The sequence below is a fragment of the Tauraco erythrolophus genome, chromosome Z (genome assembly GCF_009769465.1).
Source record: "Tauraco erythrolophus isolate bTauEry1 chromosome Z, bTauEry1.pri, whole genome shotgun sequence".
In the NCBI taxonomy this organism is placed as follows: Eukaryota; Metazoa; Chordata; class Aves; order Musophagiformes; family Musophagidae; genus Tauraco; species Tauraco erythrolophus.
Genome location: NC_141496.1, coordinates 54,700,430 through 54,724,346, shown reverse-complemented (window position 1 = coordinate 54,724,346; position 23,917 = coordinate 54,700,430). Strand labels below are relative to the sequence as shown.

General features: G+C 40.5%; 1 protein-coding gene across 1 annotated transcript in view; it reads right to left on the bottom strand.

Annotated features, from left to right (window-relative positions):
- Positions 1–1,080: 1,080 nt before the first annotated feature.
- SNCAIP (synuclein alpha interacting protein) overlaps positions 1,081–23,917 on the bottom strand; it is a 63,905-nt gene continuing 41,068 nt past the window's right edge. The window contains exons 7-11 of the mRNA XM_086629322.1: positions 18,218–18,387; positions 11,128–11,220; positions 7,562–8,624; positions 5,713–5,783; positions 1,081–1,165 (exon numbers count right to left, since the gene is read on the bottom strand). Coding sequence (XP_086485448.1) covers positions 1,081–1,165; positions 5,713–5,783; positions 7,562–8,624; positions 11,128–11,220; positions 18,218–18,387 — 1,482 coding nt within the window. The remainder of the gene's footprint in view (positions 1,166–5,712; positions 5,784–7,561; positions 8,625–11,127; positions 11,221–18,217; positions 18,388–23,917) is intronic.

Here is a 23,917-nt window from a genome sequence, read left to right as displayed (position 1 = left end):
CCAGTAAAATAAATCCTCATGTATTTGGATCTTTCTCATCGAACTGTAGCAGTCTTCAAAAGGAAATAGATCAATATAATCAAAATAAAGCAAGTATATACATACATATTTGATATAAATACATGTCTCAAGTAAAGCTTGCCTAGCAGCGTGCTTTTGGATGTCGTGCTGTGTGACACGCTTGCACAATGTACTCATAGTTTACCAGAAATGAAGTGAATTCAGTAAGAGATTGGATTTTGTCTGAGAGGTTCAAAGAGTATTCAATAAAAGGATCACGACAGCTGTGAGAGAATATGGACTATGTCTTAGCAGATCACTCAATAATTTGAACAGAGCTGAGCACATTGCCAGTGTTTGGCAAGTAACAATAAATAGTAATTTAAAATTGCATTTATGCTTTCTTTTTATTTCTGCACATTTTAAAGCTGAAAAGGGAGCACTAAACATTAAAGCAATTCTTGACTCAACTGATTGACTGAACTGAAATCCTGGTACTGGAACGTTGTCTCATCAAATGAACACCAAAAAGACCAATAAAACACTTATAGCTCAAAAGATGAAACAGTGAAATATGAGAAGTATCTGCACTCCGTGTGTCCTATTAACACTGTCTTTATTTCCTTTTTACAAAAAATAGAAATAACAACAGACAAAACATATAAAAAAAAAACAAACGCTTTTGCCTTGGTCTCACTGAGTAGCTGAGTAGGCAGTCCCGGCTGAAACTTTGACAGTATATGCCATTGACAAAGGGAAATAAAGATACATGACAATATATCCATGCAAGACACAAAGTACAAAATGTGTTCTGTGGCCCAACAAACATTTTGGAGGTTGCCTGTGTCATAACAATTTTCAAACTGTTACTTTTGCACACCCATGCCTTTCCACAGCACAGCTTACAAACAAGTTACATATACACATATATCATAAAAAAGTTTTGTATATGGTCTAACTGCTACAAATTAAGGCATCCTAACAGCTGCTGTTTTGCTGGTGAGGGACATGTCTCTATTAGTGTTTCAAAAGGATATACTTCAGGTATTTCAAACAAAGTGAGACATCATGAGATGTGGTTTAGAGGAATAATTCCTGCAGCTCTGGATCTTCAGTACTTTTTTGACTGTTGAATTTCTGGCTTTTCCTATTGATGTCATCATGCCTGGAGAGAAAAAGAGGAAAATTACTCGTGATAACACTAACAATAAGGAGGGATTTGCCTTGTGTTTGTTTACCCTGTTTTATTCCATTTGCAAGTACTGAACTCTGAATTAATCTTTCTCTCTGGGCTTATTTCTCTAGATATGTACTACACAAAATATTCTTACTGACTCTCTTGTAGCTCCTATTCTGAAATCAAAACTGGAAACCAATGGGATGATTTTAAGTCACAGCATTAATTAGTACTCTGTCATAATGTTCTGGTAATAACAGACAAAATATCAAAAAATTCCTCCTCCTTTAGAGAAAATTACTATATAACAAAAAGATCCACTACAACAAACATTAGACATACCCTGTTTGTTTCTGATTCTACCTGCAAGGGAATCATTGCATCCCATTAATAATCACCAAAGAGAAATAAACACTTTGAGAAGGTGATTCATTGGACTTTATGTGTCCCCGTAAAGAAGAGGGTGGCAAAGTCCATAGGAAAAATGGCAAGCAGTAATTCTCTTTCTGACATGGGGCCTATATCTCTTTTAACGTTGCAATTTGGTCAAAATGTAAATTCAAATAATTATAATTTCATTAGATACACAGATAAGTATAATTTCTCTATAGTGTGTCTTCATTTGCGCACTACGTAAACTTAAATTATACAAAGAAATATTTAGAAGTCTAACTATTGTGTATGAGACTTAAATGACAGCTTGCCAATTAAAGTAGAAAAATTAAAAATTAAATATTTATAACACTCAGTTTCTTCAGTTCCTTTCATATGTCCTTGTTCTGAATCTCCAGTATCCTTCTCTTCAATTAACCTTCCAGCTGCAGGATTTTTGGTTAAGGATCCAGCCCACAGCAATTTTCCAACAGGTTAAAAGGCTCATTTTTAATTACTATTGCCTAACATTAAAACTCCTACAATACAATAATGACGAGCTGGTTTGTTGCTGCAAAGGACAGATGGAAGCAGCAGGTTAAAAATCCGTAGCAAAGGGCAAGAGTGTGTGTATAAAAAGTTTGCCTTAAACTCACATATTTGTGAGCCTGATTCTTGTAAACCGGAATAGCTTTATTCCAGTCTACAAGTACTAAATATCCCCAAGAGACTGGTACTTAGGATGCTTAGACAACCTTGTGGTTACTTCAGGATTTAACAGAAGGTGACCTTCTTAGGGACCACAGGTCTGGATCCTAATACAAGAGCATGATGGATTCTTTTATTTTAAAATCCCCTTCATTCATCTGAATTACTGTTGCCACATACCCAAACCAAGAGCAAAAGACACAGAAATGAGCTAGAGGAGGCACGATTTGTAGCACTGAATTTGAGGAGGTAATGAGGAGCATGTAACTTTTTGCCATAACTACTTTTTGGCACTTAACATGCATTGCTGTTATCAACAGGATGTTTAGTGTCAACCATGGCGCTTTATCAAAGGATGCTTTCTAAACTAAGATAATTTGCATCAATTAACTACTGCATTAGCTTAGACTTGCTGTGCTGAAATACCCTGAGGGTGAGACCCCACGCAGAGGCTCACCAGGCACTCCAAAGGCTCCATTTTGCAGCTCTACAGTTGCACTGTGACCTCAAAGAGGATAATTTTTAGCTAATGTAGATGTCTCTAGGTGACAATGCTGAACAGACATGCCTTTCACAAATGTGCCTGCTGGCTTGAAGGAAACGTATTACCAATATTATTAATTACTAACCAAATTTCTAGTATCTTCTGGTGCCTGTGTCACCACAGAAATACTCAACATCCCCTCATGCAACAGGCACTGATGTATGATCCTAACAGTTCACAACAGAACAATTGTAAATTGTCTGGGACAAGGCCTAAATTACTTTCATATTGATTTTATACTGTACTGGTTTGGATCGTAACTGTTTTATTAGACGTACAGATAAGTATCATTTTCCTAGAGTATATATTTGAAGTTTTAATTTATCCAGCACTAGGTCTGGCAGTGGGATGTCTGTTAGGTTAGATCCACTCACTATTTTAGAAGCATGCCCAGTTTACTATCTCACAGAAACCTGATGGTGTATTCTGCTGATTGCCCCTGACGTATGAAGCAATTTTTGCTGTTGATAGCTGCAGCTAACACAGGGCTTCGCATTGATATGGTGAGTTAGTGCTTACTGTAATGTACTGCAGATCTCAGATGATTTAAAGTGTGGGAAAGAACCATTCATTGGCATACATGTAAGATGGAAAAAACTACAAGCATTTGCTTGGAGTCGTAATACACAAGAAACCAGTCAATCCTTCCAAAAGGGGAAAAAAATATCCCAAACCATCCCCGCACATCCAAAATTTACTCTAGGGCCTTAAAAAAACCCCAGAATGTATAAAATTTTAAAAGGACGCTAGAAAATTTAATACAATCTTCTACCGCTAAGCTGTGAGCAATCTGAAAAAGTAAACTACAAAGCCTTGATGTACTTGAGTATTTTGAACGGAAAAATATGACAACCGAAACAAACAAGCTGAAGAAAAAGAAATTGGAAACTGGTGGACACAAACGTCACCTGACTGAAGGTAGGTTTTGTATAATGACTTCAGATTTCAGAAGATGCTAATAAATTCCACTATATAAGAGTCTAGAGTTAAAATTGGTTTGGGACTGTGTCCAGAAATATAATCCCCATCTACAAAGGTTAAAAGCACCAAAGACTGCACTGTCTTCCAGAAAGCTTCTTTTTCAAAGTAGCTCTGAAATGGTAATCACATAGTCTCCCCAGACCATCCAGGGAAAATTCAGACAGTGTCCAGAGGCTTGTAGTGCACGTGATGCTAAGGTTCTTCTATTATTTAAATTTCACAGGCTACAGGGCAGCATGCAGTGGAATAATAACAGGCACCCATTTTGCCATTCAAAAATCACAACACACACTACAAGTCATCACAAAGGCTGGCTTAGAAGCTCTGAGAGCCTTCAGGTCCTCGTTCTGATTTCTGGAAAGCACAAAACATCGTCCATTCTTGTGTGATTTTTGGAAATCTCACACCACAGGCTCTGGCACTTATTTTGTCCAATTCTGTCCTAATTCGTGGGTACAGTAACCGCCTCCTCAAGCTGCGTCCCTACTGCACTCTGCTTCTTGTGTCCCACTCTGGTTTTCTGCATGTCCACTGCCATAAAGGCAGCTTCAGGACACGGTACCTGGATCAGCAGTGCCTGCAGGGATGGTCACAAGTTCAGGCCCAACCTTCACCCTCCCACCAGTCAACTCTGCAGCGGCAATTGGACCATCCCTGTCTCTCGCTGCTTCTGGGGAAATGCCACACTGCCAGGGATTTCTCACATAAAAGCATTTACATGAGGCAGTATCAAAGTACAACAGGCTACATGTGGGAGATGGCTCTAACGTCAGGGTGAGGTTGATGGTTTTATATTTCTCCACGGTCTGTACAGGCAGCTGGGTGTTTTGACTGGAGGCTGCCCACTGATGCTCCTTCAAACGACTGCTGTGCAGGCAGTTTTGTGCACTGGAATTTCCCTCTTTGTTTTCAGGAGATAATGAAACCTCTTGGAAACCTTACAGCTTTGTTTCTGGTTTCACATACACTGTGCCAATCACTTCACAACAAGATTCTTATTTCTGTTACAGAACCTGAGTTTTTAAGTATGGGAAGGTCCTGGCACTAGAAAGCAAGCGAAAAATGTATTAGGCATTTAGAAAAGAGTAACTTGAAAGTAAATTAGGGTCCTGAACTGCAGAATGACTAATTAATAATTTTCCTAGAAATGTCTTCAAAGGTATAACGTTAGTGTGAATAGCAATTGTTTCCAGGCCTAATGAGAGGATTTCCATCTCAGTTTAACAGAAAAAATTATAATCACGAGAATCTGGGAATGTTGAGTTGAATAAAGACAGGTGATTTTTTTTACAAAGCATTTGCTTATAAAATGAACACATTTCATCAAATGCTGTTTTTTCCAACATGTCTTTATGGACCTGGGCTCTATCTGTCTGAACAGTCCCGATGGAAAACGTCTAAATTAAAGAGTTTGAACACAGTAAAAGTTATCAGACTTTTAAAAAACAGATTTAACTTCAAAGTCTGAGGGAGAGTAAGAAAAACATGAAAATAGGAGAGCACTGGACTTAAAGTACAACATTCTGCCTCATGTTCTCTGTACTCTCCATGTAGAGATGAACTGTGGTGTTTTTGCTCTCCTCATGAGAGGAAATTTAATTTCCATTCTCATCTGGTACTTGACTTTCATTCAACAGAGGCTGAATACTCAGCCAAAGTGCGCTATACTCCCTGGTGGATTTACGAGCATGAATACTTTCTACACTGGCTTGGAACTGAAATCCTGTAGTCAGTTCAACAGTGACATCAGCAGAAATCCATCATAAATTTCTGCTTTTCTAGGAATTTAGAGGTTCATCTGTTCGCCTGTTTCCCTTCTTATGCTTCCATCAATTCCAGTATTTCAGTCATGAATAATGCTAGCAAACACATGCAATTCGAGAAAACAAACCAACAAAGATGCTAAACATCACCATGCATAAGCACATACCAAGCATAGTTATACAGAAGTTCTTCATTCAGCGTGCTAGAAGAAAGACTGGTGTAGCTGCAGTAAGGACCCTAAGGAAGTACAACATTATATCAGTTAAAGACATGCACTGAGCTTACCACATGCATAACACAAAAGTCGATCAAAACATGCAGTCAAATAGCCACAACAACATTTCAACAGATTTCTGTTTGATTTAGTAAACAAGGCTGAATCTGTCACCTCTTTGAGCTGCGTGCTGTGGTCCTTTGGGCTGGTATGCAAACATATTCTTTCCACAGTTTTGATGCTGGCAACATTAACATGCAAACACGGCCTTTTGACAGACAACATGCATTTCACAGTGCAAGCGTCGATACTGTTAGCATTACCTCATCCAACTCTTCAAATTTCTTAGGGAACTATGAAAACTGCTCATGACCTTGCAATCTAGCAGAATATCTTTGAAGACAGACTGTCTTTTCCTCTGTCACTATAAAATCTGAATCACTCTTTGGAAAAAAGTTGCCATTGTGTTATGAAAATGCTTCTATGTTACATTGGCTCTTCGACCAGATGATGCATGTCTTTAAAGGCTCAAATCAGTCGTTCATACTATGATTCCTAGTAAACTTTAATAAATGCAGTCCCACTTCAATTTAGCCTTTTAGGTCTCCTTTAGATTTCTTATTTTATTTCACATTCTGCTATAGCACTGCTGTTCTAGCAGTACTCACTTATATGGACTGCTCACTGTTTCCCAGTTCTCTCTTTCCACTGTTTCTTTTCCATACTCGTTTTGCCTCCTCTATGCCTAAGATTTTCCTGTGTTTTTCTCCCATTACCTTGTCATACTTTTTACAGTATATAATTCACTATTCCTGCTCCTCTTGGCTTACTTTATGGTCTTTTTTTTCATCTTAAAATTATTCTTTTGCCTCATGTCTTTCCATCCACCCCTTCCCTCCCACCTTGTCTTTCACAGAGGATTAAATCATCTACCATTCCCTCTCACTCAACTCTTTATTGTATCTCCAGATGCTCACAGTTCTTCTCTCTGCTCCACAAACACACTGCACTCACAGTATTTCCTACCTCTGTCTCTTTCATCCAGTACCTTTTCCTTTCTCTTGGGAGACTACATTTGTTCAAAGTATTTCCTCCTTTCCTTTAAACAAGAGACCCAGCCTCCTAACTGGAGACCCCCCTTTTTCTCTTGGGATCCCAGAAAGGGCACTCATGTTGACTGCAGAGAGGGGATGATCTGGATCCAGTACATTTTGCTACAGACCAACCGTACGGTCTGTCACGAGAAGACTGTGTGCTTTCAGGGAAGGATGGGCAAAGAAGGATGAGTATGGGCAGCTTCAACACCTCGGCGATGGCTGTAGCTCCCATAGAAGCAGGACGAACCGCTTCTGTTATTTTTCCTCTTTATATTCTACCACTTATTTGTATCCTGTTGGCTTCATCAGTCTTAGCTAAGAGACAGGACAGGGCTAGTTCTTCAGCTATTTACTCCTCCAAAATCCCATGGATTCAAGCATGACATTCTCGTAGGACTTGTTGCTCAGAGCAACATCAAACATCATTTCCAGGTGAGTCACATCTCTGTGGACAGTTTTCAACACAGAATATGTGAACCACGTGCACTAAGAGCACGGACTCTCTATACAAACAATACCTGCCACTCTTTGGGAAAAAAATCCAAAATTAAAACAGTGGATGGGTTTTCTACAGGTCAAATACAGTGAAGTATTTATGTGCATCCTTTTGCTATAGAAACGCAGGAAGAAGAGGCTGTCAAACTTATTCATTACTTAAAGAGACAAGAGAAAAAAAAGGCCCTTCCTCCTCTCAGTGTACTCACTGGCTTATTTCTTCCTTTTGTGAGAGCAGCTGGATTTCCCTTGTTGTCTGCTGTCTTCCTTCCTAATGAGGTAAAAGGCAGCGTCGATGAGGTTTTCATCAGATTTGCTGTTTGACAGTTGTTGTTGTTATTTTGGTTGCCACTAAGCGTCTCCATTATGGACCGGAAGGTTCCAAAAGGCCTTCTCAGCTGGTCCCCCGACGGCTCCCCGGAGCCAGGTGGAGCTCGCACAAGTCCTTTGCCCCGGTCTTTATCCTTTTCCTCATTTAGTTCTGACTCTGCTAGCTCCACCTGCACCACAGGCTCCTCAAAAGTCACTCGGAGTTTCAAATTTTGGGAGGTTCTGCGCTTTGAAGAGGGAGACTTGAGAGCACTCTTAGGGCTGGTGGCAACCTTTTGAGCAGCGGCACTGTCCGCGCTGGATGGAGAGTTGTCTCCACAAAACTGGCTCTGAGGCACAGTGCCGGGCTGATACGGGGATTCGTTATCCGGATCGCTGCTCTCTGAAGTAGGGGAAGGACTGTGGCCTTCCACAGACTTGGATGCCCTGATACCAAAAGGGAAGCGGCGTCCTGCAGCAGAAGTGTGTTTCTTAATCATCAGGTGCAAACTTTCGGTGGTCTCCACACTCTCCACTATGGGCTGAGGCCTCGGTTTGTCAGTTCTTTTCACAGGGGTGTTCTTATGGTCCTCAGAATTAGCTGAGTCTGTGTCAGACTCGCTGAGTGACCGCTGCATCAGTTGCCTCAGTCTGGCTAACTTCAGCTCCCTTTTCTCTGGCAAAATCTTCTTCACGTTCTTGGAGGATGCATGAGCATCCTGAAATTCCAAAGTCAGCTTTTCCTGCATACAGACATTTTCAGAGATTTCCTTCCCCAACAACTGGCGCAAGATTTTATCTGAGTCCTCATCTTTTATCTTGGCTCGAGTGCGACTAGAAGTTCCCAAGCTGCCAAGAATCTGAATCCCATCTTGGGCGTTCAATTTACTTTTTGGTGGAGATAATTCATCTGCTTCAGATGGTTTCCACTGGGGTTTGCCAGAAGCAGGAGATGACGGCGAGCTTCAACAAAAAAAGAGGAGGAAATATCACAGCCAAATTAATGCACATATAAAATGTGAAACTGCCATTTCCAGTGTACAGGTCTGTCACAGCTTTTTGTTACTTATGCTCTTCATTACTACTCACACGGAATTCGCTACTACGATGCCACAGTGAAGATTATGCAGAGAAGGATGTAACCCTGCTTCCTCTCCTAAATAGGATTTGAGTCTCTTCACTTTCTCTTACAAAGAAAACTCCTTAAAGTCGAAACTTAGAATGGTTATTTCAAGGCCAAAGATGAATTTCTCAGGAAAACTTTAGAGAAACTAGTGTTTCCTATTTGTAAGAGTTGACATGTTTTAAAAGGCAAAAAAATCCTGCAAGGCCAAATGCCTACTATCCAAGTCATATTATAATACAAAAGTAGCTTATTCTAAATACTGTGAAAGTACCAGCTCTCTGCATAGCAACAATTTCATATATCTAAACTTCACCTGGTATTAATAATAGCCATATACGACCTCATAAAAAGTCAGGGCCATTTGCACTCAAAACCTTCTCAGATATGAAATACTGAAAAGCATAAGAAAGGCGACATTAATTAATTTCAATACTATTAGAACAATAAATTAAATTTAGAACTCCAAATGCCATATAGCAAGGAAACAGCAATCTCAAGCAAGTCTGGTTTGCAAAGAATGTAAATTACAGAGACTGTTTCTTTCCTCGTGACATATGCCAGAGCTCATAATTCTCCACATGCTTATTTTAAAACACTTTTCCTCTAAGCAAGGGTAAGGTGGCAAAACTAACAGTAGTGTGAGGCAATGAATTCATAAATCTAATTTCTTTTTCGCAAATAACTTCTACTCCGGTGAGTCCATAGTTCTCACAGTGTACAAAATTCACAGGCCTATACTAGTCACCTCATTTTAAATTAATTTTGGACTTTAATGTCTTGAGGCAAACTGAAACAGACACTCAAGAACATGCAGGTATCTACAATAGTCATTCCTAGTAAAAGGGATAGGTTCTCTTCGATCTGCTGCTGTGTCCTTGGATGATAACATCCACAGTTGAGTTCTAGCTGGAAGGAAAAGTAGTAGCCAACTATGAAATAAAATTTTAAATAATAGAGCATAATTTTCAAACTTGTTCACTTAACTAAAACAATGTTGAAAACTACCATTTTACAGGAATAATGAATGATGAGAGATCTGCTCTCACCTGATCTTATCTTATACTTGAAGTAAAATATTCCTGGAGCTCACCAGTACTCAGAGTCCACTTGGAAAGATCAGTCAGCAAAAATCACAGAAACCAAATGAACTGGAAGACAGCATTTGGTCCTGTTGTCCCTGCTGAGCTGTCAGACAGGGAAGACAAAGACCATGAGTCTGAAAAAAAGGACAAAATAACTCTTTCCAGTGTGGTTTTCTATTTCAGCAGGAGTTTGGAATTTATGGCCCTTTCCCAGCTGAAGTTCCGTTACACAAATGCACCTCCAATCCTAATGTCTCTGTTATCTACTTCTGCAACTACTTGCACTTGTATGAAATACTGACAGGTTAAATTCAGCGACACGGAGCATTTGTCCAGAAAAGTGTCATTCTGTGAGAATGGAAAAAAGGCAGTCATGGATCCTATGAGTTCATATTTGATGACTCAAAGCTTTGAGCATCAATGCCTGCAAAAGTTTTTAGGCTAGCTTTATACTCGAACATATATGTAGCTCCCTAACAACTCTTAAACAAGGATATATTGTCTGTAAATGTCTTGCAGAGAGGAAACTGAATTGGAAGATAATAATAAACTGAGTCCTATTTGCATCTGAGTTACTTAGTTCCTTTCAAAGTCTTCTTGAGATTTCTATTGGAGGGAAGTCATGTGCTTGCTTGACTTGCATGCATCACACTGGAGGTCTATGGTAGAAGTCAGAGAGATATGTTAGCAGACTCTAGATCCACTCCTCTGCCTTTACTTTCCTCCTCTTTAATGTTAGTCAGTTTGTGTCTATTTCTGGGACTTCTGACAGCATAGGTAAACAATACATAAAATTTCTGGAGTTTTGACTTTTTATACAAGCTACTGCAGGGAAAAGATTTAATGAATGTAAGGAGCCTTATTAATCTGAAAGCAGGTTTTGTTGGTAACTGGCTTTATGAATAACAGCTGGCAGTAATGTGCAGTAGACCACCACAAGGTCAAAATTTACAACTTTCCTAGGGGTTTCTAGGATTCTCTGCTATTCATCTAACACAAAATATATTCTATTCCACTGTAAATCTGATTTTCACTCTGTTGGGAAACAGGGACTATTAATTTCATACTCAAAATTTCCAATATTTATACAACATTATACACTGTCAAATTCTAGAAGCTCAGCTTCAAGCCCATGAAGTAAAAGAAACATTTACTTTAGCCAAACACATCTATTAGGCCAGGTCACAGCTTCTCCTGATAACTGATGTACCATGAAACTGTGCAAATCCAGTCTACACCACAATTCCAGTCACCTTACCTTGGGGATATGGGCAGTGATTTGTCCTCTGATCGCTGGGCTTCTAAAAGCTGCTGGAGTTGGTTCTGTAAAGTCACACGTTCCACTGTTTGCCTGCAAGAAAAGGTAAGTGTTTACCTTGAATTTTAAAAAGTTGTCAGCGCTTGTTCAACTTTGTAGTCAAAAGAGAAGCCCTCTTCACCTATACTTTACACAGTAAATAAAGAAAGAAATTATAAGTACTAGCATAAACAGAGGATTTGTACTTGTCTCAGAATCCTTGTGGACATTTTGTGATTGCTCACTGTATAGGACCACCTGAGAGATGCTTACCTGTCAGAGATTATTCATTATACTTCATATAAGGACAAGTGTGGGATCATAAGCAGCAGTTCATTGGGACTGAATGACTCACAGAAAATAATAGTCCAGAAACAAGATATGGCAGCGCAAATTTAGGGCCACTTGCTTCTTACTTGTTTGTGTAAAGGAAGAGGAAAGGGACAGATTAAGAAGTCACTTCCTGTATTTGCTTGATAGCTTTTAGTCTGCTAAAAGACAGCTCAGACAACTGCTTTCTCCTTTTCTATCTGCCAATGAACTCATCAAGGAGCCTTTGCCCATGGGGAAGGGCTGGTCCACAACGGAGCGAATTGCCCAGGGAGGTGGTTGAGTTCCCATCCCTGGATGTGTTTAAGAAAAGGGTGGATGAACTACTTAGGGATATGGTTTAATGGGGGATTAGGGACGGTTGGGCTGGATGATCTCTAAGGTCTTTTCCAACCTAGAAATCTATGAATCTAAGAAGTATGATCTCTGTGTATTCAGGGAAGTAGGGCAAAGCACATGTGCTTGCTGCCTAACGTTACCAAAGGTCCTACCAGTGCTCTGCACACACCTTACACTCAGTAGTGCTGTACCTACTCCAGTCTATCACTTTCAGTGTGGTGTTGGGATCTACACTGCTTTGTACCTAACTTTAGAGACCAATATTTAAACAATTGTAATAGTAGATATAAATCATTAGTAATATGAAAGTGACATCCATACTAGAAACTCCATTTACCATAGAACTTCAATAACAATCTCTGTTGTTCTGCCACATACTTATTTCCGTTGGAAGGACTCATTTGAACAAGATAACCTGCAAACTTTCAAGCAGTTCTACTAAAATGAAGGAATAGATCAATTTGCCACAAAAAGTTCTTCTCCCTCTCCCTGCTCCCATCCAATTTAGACTTTAAATTCTAACATCAAAACACCCCTTTAGCTTGTCGACCACCACAGATAACATTCCATCTTGTGCAGTGACCTGTAAGTTCCAGTGCCTCTAAACACTGCACAGAAAGCATTGTTGGGAAACTACTCGAAAAACAAGAGACTGCATATATGCTATCTTTCACTTCGAATACAATTGGTACATTTGCTTTTATTCCCTGGTCCTGATCAAATGACCATGTCAAAATGACTATTTATCTGCTTCTCCCAGGCTCTGCTTTTGTTGATGTAGAAGTAATATGGTTTTAGTACTTTTATTCTTATTGGATTTGCAGAACTAACACAGTTCTCCAACAGTGAGCTGGATTCTTTCCTAGCTCACATACCATTAGCAGAAGAGTTAGCTGAGTTTCAAATGCAGTCTTTATAACTGGCAATGTCAAAGTCAGAAAGAATCCAGATGACTTTTTAGACTAAAGGTTGTACATGCAGGGCTGGCAGAAAACAAACGTTTTACTTTTAACATATCAGAGAGGATCTGAAAAGGGCTACAGAAATGAAGGTGGGATTTTGACATATTGCCTCGCCATCACATCTTACAGTACATCCATGCTTTATGTAGATCTTTTCTTCTTCTAATTTTCCATCTTCCTTCCTCTTGCCTACACACTTCCTTAGACTATTTTAAAATTACTCCTACTATCTGTCAACATTGGCTTATATTGCAAATCCCCAGATACTCTCTTCTAAGAGCCATGGAAATTTTCATTTGAGATTAGATTGTGATGCAATTTATCTGTTTTATTTGCCTTTTATGCTTTCTTCAACTTCTGTTTCTGAATACCTAACTAACACAGCTAACAGGTTCTTATGCCTTTAGCTTTAATTGATATCTCTGACACCTCTTCTGCTGAGTTAATGTTCTCATTCCACTTAAACACTTCATCATGCTAAAAGAATTAAAGTTTCCTCCATTTTCACAGTTTAACTACTTAGTAAATAGCTCACAGAAACCCACATATCTTGCCAGCGCTATCCCTAAAGATACATAACATACACATATATATCTAAGATAACATTGAAAACAAGGGATCTCAACTTCTTGGAAGAGCAATATTGCTAAGTATTAAAACCAGACTGTCTTAGGAGACAAGATCACTGTAGCTTCAGGGGTAAGAGGGTCTACTTATTTTATAGTATTTAATGCCCAAATTCTGAGAGTCTTAGCTTAGTCAATGTTCCTACTAAGCAATACATAAAGAACCCTTCTGTGTCTACTTAGACAATTGTGGACTCCAGCTACCTCCTAATGAAATCAGGGAGCTCAGTAACCAAGTAGGGAACAGGCTGAGGCACTGCGCTTTACTGAAGCATCTTTCATAGTATGTTGCCTATTGCTTCATTTTGTTTCAAATAAAACAGGAATAGCAACTCTACAAAGCAGAAAATAAAAAAAACCCCACAAAAACCACAAAGCAGTAACTTGCACACACTTTACCATACCACTACTACAATAATTTTTTATTTAGCTATTTTTACAGCTATTCCTATAAAATTTCAGGAACATCTTGGATTTTGTTTACTGAACACAGAAAAGTGGCGGCAACGGAGGATATTGAACCACCTTCTCATCTTCATCTTTTGACTCATGGTTTATTTTGATCATTGCCTTGCCAGAGATTTTGGCTTGATAGTGTATCAAAAAAGATGAGCAAGTGTCTCATTCATTAATTGCTTTGCATATCCAGGTTCACAAATGTAGGACAGTGCAGCCCTTTGGGAATGCAGGTAGAATGGTCTGTCATCAAACAGCATTGTAAAAGAAGTCTACGGAAGCATTAATTTTATATCATTAGTTCTGACTTGGTCTCTTCAGGTCAGGAAGGCTCAAATAGTTCCAGTCATTACTGTTAATGTCATCAGTGCTAGAAACCATGACGTTCAAGGCACGGTTGGATGAGGCCCTGAGCAACCTGATCTAGTTGGAGATATCCCTGTTCCTTGCAGGGGGGTTGGACTTGATGGCCTTTGAAGGTCCCTTCCAGCCCTAACGATTCTATGATTCTATGATTCTATTTGTGCAGGTAGGAATTTTCTACACTGGTAACTAAGGGTTTTTTTAGCCAGATTAAATCAGTGAGGGAATAACTAAGATTATAAGACCTATGGAGACCTCAGGAAGGTCTCCTAAGCCTGAAAGCTAATATTTTCTATAGACTTTGTGAGAAAATTTTGTGACTATCTTAAGCATTTTGTTTAGTCCCTAAAGTCCTGTATTTGTCATCTGAGCTGGTTTGGATCAAAGAACTGCAAGATGTGAGACTCCATCAAAATGTCATTTTATTGTTTTAGTTTTCTGCCTTCTTTTCAGGAATGACTCCAAAGAGTGTGATGGATTGGGGTTAGTTCTCTCTAGAACTGCTCTGTGTTGCCTTGATGACTAGAAGAGCTCATAAAAAGAGACCATAAGACAGCACTTGCTTTTCTGGTTTAGGACCTTTGAAGATGATATGTCTTGCTAGGTGCTCATCTAAGACAGTTTCTGTGCCATTGTTCTTCTTGCACAATATCAACCATCCCAGTCTTCCTGTGGTTGGGGACATACAGTGTTATCAGAGAGAGACTCTTATCCCTGGCTAATAAGTCATCCAATTCTAAAGAAGATTGCATGATCAGCTCATATTTACAGCAGCTGAGGTAAGTATGGGAAGCAGGTAAGGGCTTTCTGTGTTGATACTGACCATTCAAGTAATCCATCATGATACAGTCAGAACTCCTCTGCCTCTAGAACAATGTCCATTAAGACCAGCAGAAGCAGGTAGAGAAAATACAGAAAAGCCAGCCCAGCTGCCCAAGTTGGACTTTTTCCTGTGTAACACCCGTTTGAAGTGACTTAGACTGTAAATTGGACTTCCATCGGTTGCCATCTGATGCTTTCTGGCTCTTCAGAGGTGCTGTAGCAAATGAATTCTTTTGCTATGCTAGAGGTAAGGCCCCAGGCATGTACTTTGTCCCATCCTTGGATTTTTATGCCAGATGGGGCTGCAAAATGGTGAGATTCTTCTTCCATCATCCCCTCTGGCTCTTGAGCATGGGCCTCTGAATGCGGTCCATTGCTTCTGTCAGAGCCACTCACGCCCTGAGGCTTGCAGCCCAAATAGCCATGCAGAAGCTGTTCTTCCAAGCAGAAAATAGAATATTTTGCTGCCTCAGTAAACTGCAACAGGGTTGCACAAGAGACTCACATCAATTTGTAGAAGAGGAAGAAAAGGCTGCTGCTGCACTTACTGGAGCTAAATCTGAAGCCTGAAAAAATAGGCTGCTGAAGGGAAGCAGATTTAACATGAGCTGAGACAAGTAAAGGAATCCATCAGGAGCCAGATAAGAATAATTTAAATTACCTCCTATCCATGCAGTCTGTGAGATGACAAGGGAGATACCTGGAAAAGTGTTAATGCTTTTGTCAGGAAAGTCAGAACTAGATGGTTTCTGTGGGGGTAAACAGCCTGCTGATCGACCTAATAAATCTTTCTTTTCCTTATGAGAGGTAACTCTTATATCAAGTACTGAGTGAGCACTGAAGAGAACTGAAACACAGAGAATCTGTGATTGTCATTGCTACTTCCTGGTGTGTGGGTTTTTTTTCCTGCTGAGTTATGGGGAAAATAAATTTCATTGTATATTGAGGTGAGACAAGTGCTAATGCAGGCTGCTCAGGAAATACCCTAGTTTCTGTTTTTTTCGTTTATATCAGCTCAGCTGATTTTTATATTTTAGTATTTCTCAGCAAATGAACCAACTACAAAATACCTGATACTTTGAAATGTGCAGTGAACAGCGTCAAGACCGTAAAATAATGAAAACTGTGGAAATCACAATATTTAGTTCACTTTGAATTTATGAAAGCATAAATGTAAAAGACGAATGAAGATATCACAAAGAGAAAATGCCTTTACAATATAAAAATTAGAGGTAAAAACATAAAAATAAGCATACTTCAAAATGCAGGCAGATATTCTGTAATGACAGAGAGGACTGCTACTATATACTCATTTTGCTGTAAAAACAGTGCAAAATACATACCTGATCATAACAAAAGGGTGAATTAACCATATAGAGTATTTTTACCCTTATTTTCAAGACATCAAGTTTGAAACTAAGAATTGTATCACTGTGTTGGCCCCAGCTGGCAGCCAAGCACCCACACAGTTTGTCTCTCACTCTTCCTATCCCTCAGTGCAATGGGTGCAGAAAATAGGAGGAATAGAGGCAAAAAAGCTCCTTGATCAAGATAAAGACAGCGAGATCACTTACCAATTACTGTCATGGGCCAGAGACTCAGCTCGGGGAATTTAACTTAATTCATTGCCAATTAGCCTAAATATTTCATTATTGATTCAAGTATTGGGAAACAAAAAAGGACAGACATTTAAAACACCTATTCTCCCCTCTTCCAGGCTCAACTTCACTCCCAGGCTCATTTGGACTCCAAGACCCTTTTCTCTCCCATTCTCAGGCTTCACTCCAGACACCTCTCTTCCCCCTTGTCGTCGCTGCAGGTTACACTCAGTCTTTTCAGTAAAGCAATGAGCAGTACAGGTCAGGGTCCCTGTGCAGCAGTTTCTCTCTGCTGCTCCTTCCTTCTCACTTTTTCCTGTGCTCTAGTGTGAGTCTTTTACAGGCTGCAGTCCACTCAGGGAAGCACTGTCTCTGGTGTTGTCTTATCCATGATTTGCAGTCCTTGCAAGGGGTGTTCCTGTTCTAGCATGGGTACTCCATGGGCCATAGCCCCTTTGGAGGCGTGCCCGCCCCACCATGGTGCACCTCCTGCTCCTCTGATCTAGCTATTCTCTCTGCTTGTCACTCTTCTGTTCCTGTTCCCTTCTCCTCTCTGGAATTTTCTGTCCTTTCTCAAATACGTTTTCACAGAGGTGTCACCAACTTGGATGATGGGCTTAGCTGTTTCCTGCAGTGGGTCTGTTGCAGAGCTGTCTGGAACCAGTTGTGTCCGGCAAAGGGCAGCCCCTCACCTGTTCTGACAGAGGCCACCCCTGCAGCTCCCCTGCTAACAGAGCCTTGCAATTTATACGCACTACAATTACCAACATGCTGCTTGCACAAAATGATATGGTCTCCTCTAAACATAGGATTGTCAAAAGCCATTTTCAGGGCTTGTGGTAGCTGACAAGCTCTTGATCATGTACCTAAGTCGGAACAATGTTAGATCAGTGCTGATGGTTTCTAAGAGTTTTATCCTACGATCCTATTGACATGGTAAGTTACAGTAGCTGCATCTACAATAAAAGCAAGCAATTGCATAAATTCATGTTTCAAAATAACATGCTTTTTACAGAAAGTTTATTAAAAACCATACTGAAATACTGAAACCCGCTTCTACAAAGAAAAACCAGAACATAAGATATTTCCTGAGTAGCCACTGTGGGTTTTGGTGACCTTCCAAATCCAAAAAAACCCCTCCAACTACTGTTTCCATTATTCCTCCCAACATCAACACCCAGCACTGCAACTAGGAAGAGCCACTCACTGTATATAAAAGTATGCTATGCGAATAGAAATTATGATCAGCAATGATGTGACCCCAAGATATGCAAAGGGAAAAAAGGAATTGGATCGCTTCATATGTATCCTTTTCCACACCCATTCACTTCATCTTATGTTCACAGCAAACTGCCACAAAAAGAACAGCTGAAAAACTGCGTTGCTAAAGGTGAAGGGGCAAATGCTTGAAAGTACAAAAGAGTGGGGAAATAAGGTAGAAATATGACTTGAAAATATCATATATAAGAAGCAGAAAACAAACACGGCTAATTAATTGAAGGTAAAGTAAGATATGGTTTAAGAATGATTCCTCTGCTGAGAATGAAACACTTACTCCTTCAGTTGCTTAGTTAGCTTGACAACCTGAGAGGCCAATGACATACAAGTCTCCACAACCACTAAGTAGCGGGAACACATGGTGTGCCCATGTCGCTCAGCACTTTGTGAGGGTTTCTCTCCCACGTGGTTTTGCATGGTGACGTTTGCTCCATATTCAACTAATGTCTGTAAAAACACAAGAGGAAACACTGACATTTATAAGCGTAAATCTCTGCTGTGACTTCTGGTCAACCACAAGAATGTCTGGATGAAAAGTACTCCTGAATAAAATGCTTGAAAATGTTGGTCTAAGCCAATAATTTCTAAAAATCGATCACTGATAAATCTGTATGCAGCCTGAACTCAAAACACATACCACTAAAATCTGTCACTCAGGTGCAAAGATAACACAGAAGTTTGAACTGTGGTTCAGAAGAACTGTAAAAAGACTATAGACTTCCTTCCTCTTCCCTTGCAGTTCTACTTAATTAATTTGTTTTCATTTGTTTGCAGAGCATAGCGTGACTTGTAGCGCTCATACAGTGAGAAGGACCACCAAATGAAACCAAAGGACTAGCATTTAGGCACCTATTGACTCTCCCCTGAGCCACAGTAATAAACATTTCCAGAAGCACCTGTTTATGCACTGCTAAACATTGTGCTAACTTTGCACATGGAAGACCTAGAAAAGAAAACACAAGCAAGTGTAACTCAAAGGACATCTGTGCTAGATAACATCGGGATCCAGGGCAGCGTGAACACATTGCTAGCCAGTTTATAGAGGGTGAGGATGAGCTGTAACGGCTTACCAGCTTTGGTAACTGGTGTTGTTGGGATCTTCACACTGCAAGGCATTGCAGCACACCCTTAGAATCTGATTTTAGGAACATCTTTGCTGCAATATTTGCTGACTCCTTTTGTGGTTTAGCTCTCAGTTTCCTACCACAGCAGAATCCCTGGGTTTAAAACACTTAATGCAGCAGTCTCAATGTCCCAATTCCTCAGCCAAGTGATGTTTGGATATGAATCATAGAATCATAGAATCATAGAATGATTAGGGCTGGAAGGGACCTTCAAAGGTCATCTAGTCCAACCCCCCTGCAAGGAACAGGGATATCTCCAACTAGATCAGGTTGCTCAGGGCCTCGTCCAACCTGACCTTGAACGTCTCCAGGGATGGAGCATCCACCACCTCTCTGGGCAACCTGTTCCAGTGTTCTACAACTCTCATGGTAAAAAATTTTTTCCTAATATCCAATCTGAATCTACCTCCCTCTATTTTAAAACCATTACCCCTTGTCCTATCACAACAGGCCGTCCTGAACAGCCTCTCCCCATCTTTCTTGTAGGCCCCCTTGAGGTACCGGAAGACCGCTATAAGGTCACCCCGGAGCCTCCTCTTCTCCAGGCTGAACAGCCCCAACTCTTTCAGCCTGTCCTCATAGGAAAGGTGCTCCAGCCCTCTTATCATCTTCGTGGCCCTCCTCTGGACCCTCTCCAACTGGTCCATGTCCTTCTTATGTTGGGGGCTCCAGAACCGGACGCAGTACTCCAGGTGAGGTCTCACGAGGGCAGAGTAGAGGGGGAGAATCACCTCTCTCAACCTGCTGGCCACGCTCCTCTTGATGCAGCCCAGGATGCGGTTGGCCTTCTGGGCCGCAAGAGTACATTGCCGGCTCATATTGAGCTTCTCGTCCACCAGTACTCCCAAGTCCTTCTCCTTAGGGCTGCTCTCGATCCATTCACCACCCAGTCTGTATTTGTGCCTGGGATTGCCATGACCCAGATGTAGGACCTTGCATTTGGCCTGGTTGAACTTCATGAGGTTGACACGGGCCCAGCTCTCCAGCCTGTCGAGGTCCCTCTGGATGGCATCCCTCCCTTCCGGTGTGTCGACGGCACCACACAGCTTGGTGTCATCGGCGAACTTGCTGAGGGTGCACTCCACGCCACTGTCCACGTCACCGACAAAGATGTTGAAGAGGGCCGGGCCCAACACGGACCCCTGAGGGACGCCACTCGTGACCGGTCTCCACTTGGACATCGAGCCGTTGACCACTACTCTCTGAGTGCGGCCATTGAGCCAATTCCTTATCCACCGAGTGGTCCATCCATCAAACCCATGCCTCTCTAGTTTAGAGAGAAGAATGTCGTGCAGGACAGTGTCAAAAGCTTTGCACAAGTCCAGGTAGATGATATCTGTTGGTCGACCCTTGTCCACCGATGCTGTCACCCCATCATAAAAGGCCACCAAGTTGGTCAGGCATGATCTGCCTTTGGTGAAGCCATGTTGGCTGTCATCCACCACCTCCTTGCTCTCCATGTGCCTTAGCATGGTTGCCAGGAGAATCTGCTCCATGACCTTGCCAGGCACAGAGGTGAGGCTGACCGGCCTGTAGTTGGCCGGGTCCTCCTTGTTCCCCTTTTTAAAAATGGGGGTTATGTTCCCTCTCTTCTGGTGATCGGGGACCTCGCCAGACCACCACGACTTCTCAAATACAATGGCCAGTGGCTTGGCAACTTCATCTGCCAGTTTCCTCAGGACCCGCGGATGGATCTCATCAGGTCCCATGGACTTGTGCACCTTCAAGTTCCTCAGATGTTCCCGAACCTGCTCTTCAAGTACAGTGGGCCATGGTTCATCCTCACAGTCCCTGCTAGTTCTTTCCACAGCTTGGGTGGTAAGACAAGAGGCTTGTCTTGTCATTTCATACATGAAATGTATGGCAGATATTTTCCAACAACTTTTTTAGGTCAGACAGACACAAATTTCTTTTGCAGAAATAAATCTGTACATTGACTCTTTCAATCTGGTTGTTTTTTTTTTAATGCTGAAAGAAGTCTCATTGCTTTGTACTTGCTTGGTTACGCTCTATTTTCTTTTAATGAGATGCTCAAATACATGCCAGCTTTTAGTCTTTAAACAAGGGCTACTACTCTGATATATACTCTTGTGTTACTCACAATACTAGTGGAGAACCCTAGCTTGTTGCTGGAGAACTGTCCAGGTTGTGAGCACGAGATTTGAGTTACCTCTGGGATTGGAATACAGAGTGTTGTAAGGGCAAAAGAAGTTCTGTCAAGCTGACCTGAAGACATCCAATAAACAAAGCAAGAATTGAGACCAAACCTTCATTCTTTCTGATCTGTTTGTGATAATCAGTGTTATGCACCATTTGCTTTACTGGAGAGCCTAGAATAGGATCTAAATGTTTTCAGCAATGTTCAGACACGCGTTGCTCATAGCACTTTGGAACAACTTCTGAGCAAAACCATAATGCGTTCAAAACAAGAGCGTCATTAACATTACACATACACATGCAGAAGAGGAATTGCATGGCTGAGCTCTTGGTTAGCTTACCCAAGCAGAGCTGGTAAGCCACCAAGGATGGGAGTGGCCTTGTTGACTTAGAACTACAGGCACAGAGACCTCTACATCTGCTGACAGAAAACAGGAATGGTGGTCTGTCTGGTCTGCTAAATTAATATGGAAAGAAAACTTACGAACGGTCTTGCACTGCATCTCATGTGAATAAATTTGGTATAATTTGCCAATAAAGAAAATCAAGAAGAGAGAATTATGACCCTGCAGAAAGCAAACTCATAGTTTGGAATGCAATAGGAGTTTCACCTGCTCATAAACACAGTGAATGAGAAGGCTGGGGAATCACTGACACCCTGTGATCTTCCATCTTTTGTACTGTTACTTACAATCTCCCTGCCTCCTTTATCGCTTCTTTCTTTTCACCAGATGATTCACTGCACATTGTTTTAAATTAGACTATAAGCTTACTGGGTACAGGGCTTATTTCGTTTCACAGCACAGTAAAACATCAAATGCACTTACTTAGGACTGTGAGGTGTTAATGAAGTGACATTGCTAACGTGAATTTTTGTTGTCATTAGATATTTTCATGATTTATTTCTCATGGCCTCACTTCAACACAAAACACTTGTTGAGTTGTATATTTATGTACAATGAAATAGTCCTGAGAATCCTAAGCCATTTATTAATGGTCATCCTTCATGGGGAAAGCAGGGCTATTCTCCTTTTGGTTCAGCTTTATCCATGAAAACAGCCTGCAGATGTCACCACTCTGTTCAAAATAATCTGCTCTCATTTCTCCTTCAAAGGCATTGAGCATCTTGATGAGGCACTGTTGAGTTAGCAGCCCTAAGCACACACTCTACCATAACAGTGCTCCTCACTAGTAAATCATACACATTTCTTCTAAGCACTTTTTTCCAACTGATCATAGCAATTATCTACAAAACAATAATAAACCCACTAGATTTAGCACATACATGATGATTTGTTTATTTTGTTCTCATAAGAGTTTGTACAGGGTACATTCCTGGCATCTTTAAAAGAAAGACATGGACCATCAATGAGAAAATGTAAAGATACTCATGTCCTCCAAATCTATTTGACTGTGTTTTTTTCAAGTCTATTCATTCAGCTCAGCTGTCACCTGTTTTTCTTTTTTTTATTGCATGAGACTCTCAAACTGGCTTTTATGGAGTTATGTTTTCTCTGTGTCCAGATTAGTTTAAATAGACTGCTATAATAATAATAAGCAGCTATGCATCTGTAGACTGTACTTCTTTTAGGATTGAACTAACACAAATTTGCATTTGCAATGGTCTAAGAGGTACTGTGGATCAGTTCACATGTGACAACAGGATTAACATGTTTACTGATATATATCTGAGTCCTTAGACTGAGAATTACTGCTCTTTTTAGACATGTTTTCCTCCCCTACTTGACCTGATCACTTTGATTTCTGTTTCTTGCCTTTCTTCCATGTGGTTATCTACTGTTCTCCAATGACTAATTTGTTTCTCAAATACCTTTCTGCAACCTCCTGAAAAAATTTTATTATTATTTCTTCTCCAAACAGCTTTCACTCAAAGCGATGACAACACCAAATGCGATTAACAGTTCTAGTAACTTTGATGGTCAGAAGGTACATCTGCAATTCAAGGCAAAGTTGAGACACTTCACCTAGCCATCCAGTTCAACCCTACAGGGTTTTTTTGTATGTTTACATCGAACACTGCTACTGTACAGGGTATCCAAACTTGTTTATTCAGATCTGGCTCCCAAAAGCACTGTAGCTGTGTAAGCCTTCTCAGCAGGACAAATTACCCTTTTCAGCAACCAAATACAACAGAACTATGTTGCTTTCAACGGCCAAGCTGATTAATTGAGAATTAGTTAGAAATCATCATCATGTTGCGTTGTTTAGCATAGATATATTTGAAGATTACAAGTCTGGAAAGGATGGTTTACTCAAGGTGGAAATCCTTCAACAGAGAAGAAACTTATCTGCTAGACCTCCCTTAAGCCAGACAACTATGACTATTCACTGGAAAAAGGAACAGAAGGAAAATATTGGAATAGTAAGAAGAGTACGCATATCAACACTGGTTGCCCTTTTGTAACATAAAAACGTATACACTAGTTGCTTATTATAAGCAGTATAATCATGCTTTCTTCTTGCATTATCACAGTTACTTTAGGCTAACGACAGCATAATTGAGAACAAAATAAAAAAATAAAGCTTTTTGGTATTTCAGTCTGAGTCTTACTGGTTTAAAGTTCTTCGTTCTGGTATATGTTAACGTATCAATAATTATTCCCACTTTTAAGATCTTCCACAATAATTTTAAAGGTGGTTGTCATTCAAGTTTGATATAAACAGTTTTCTGATAT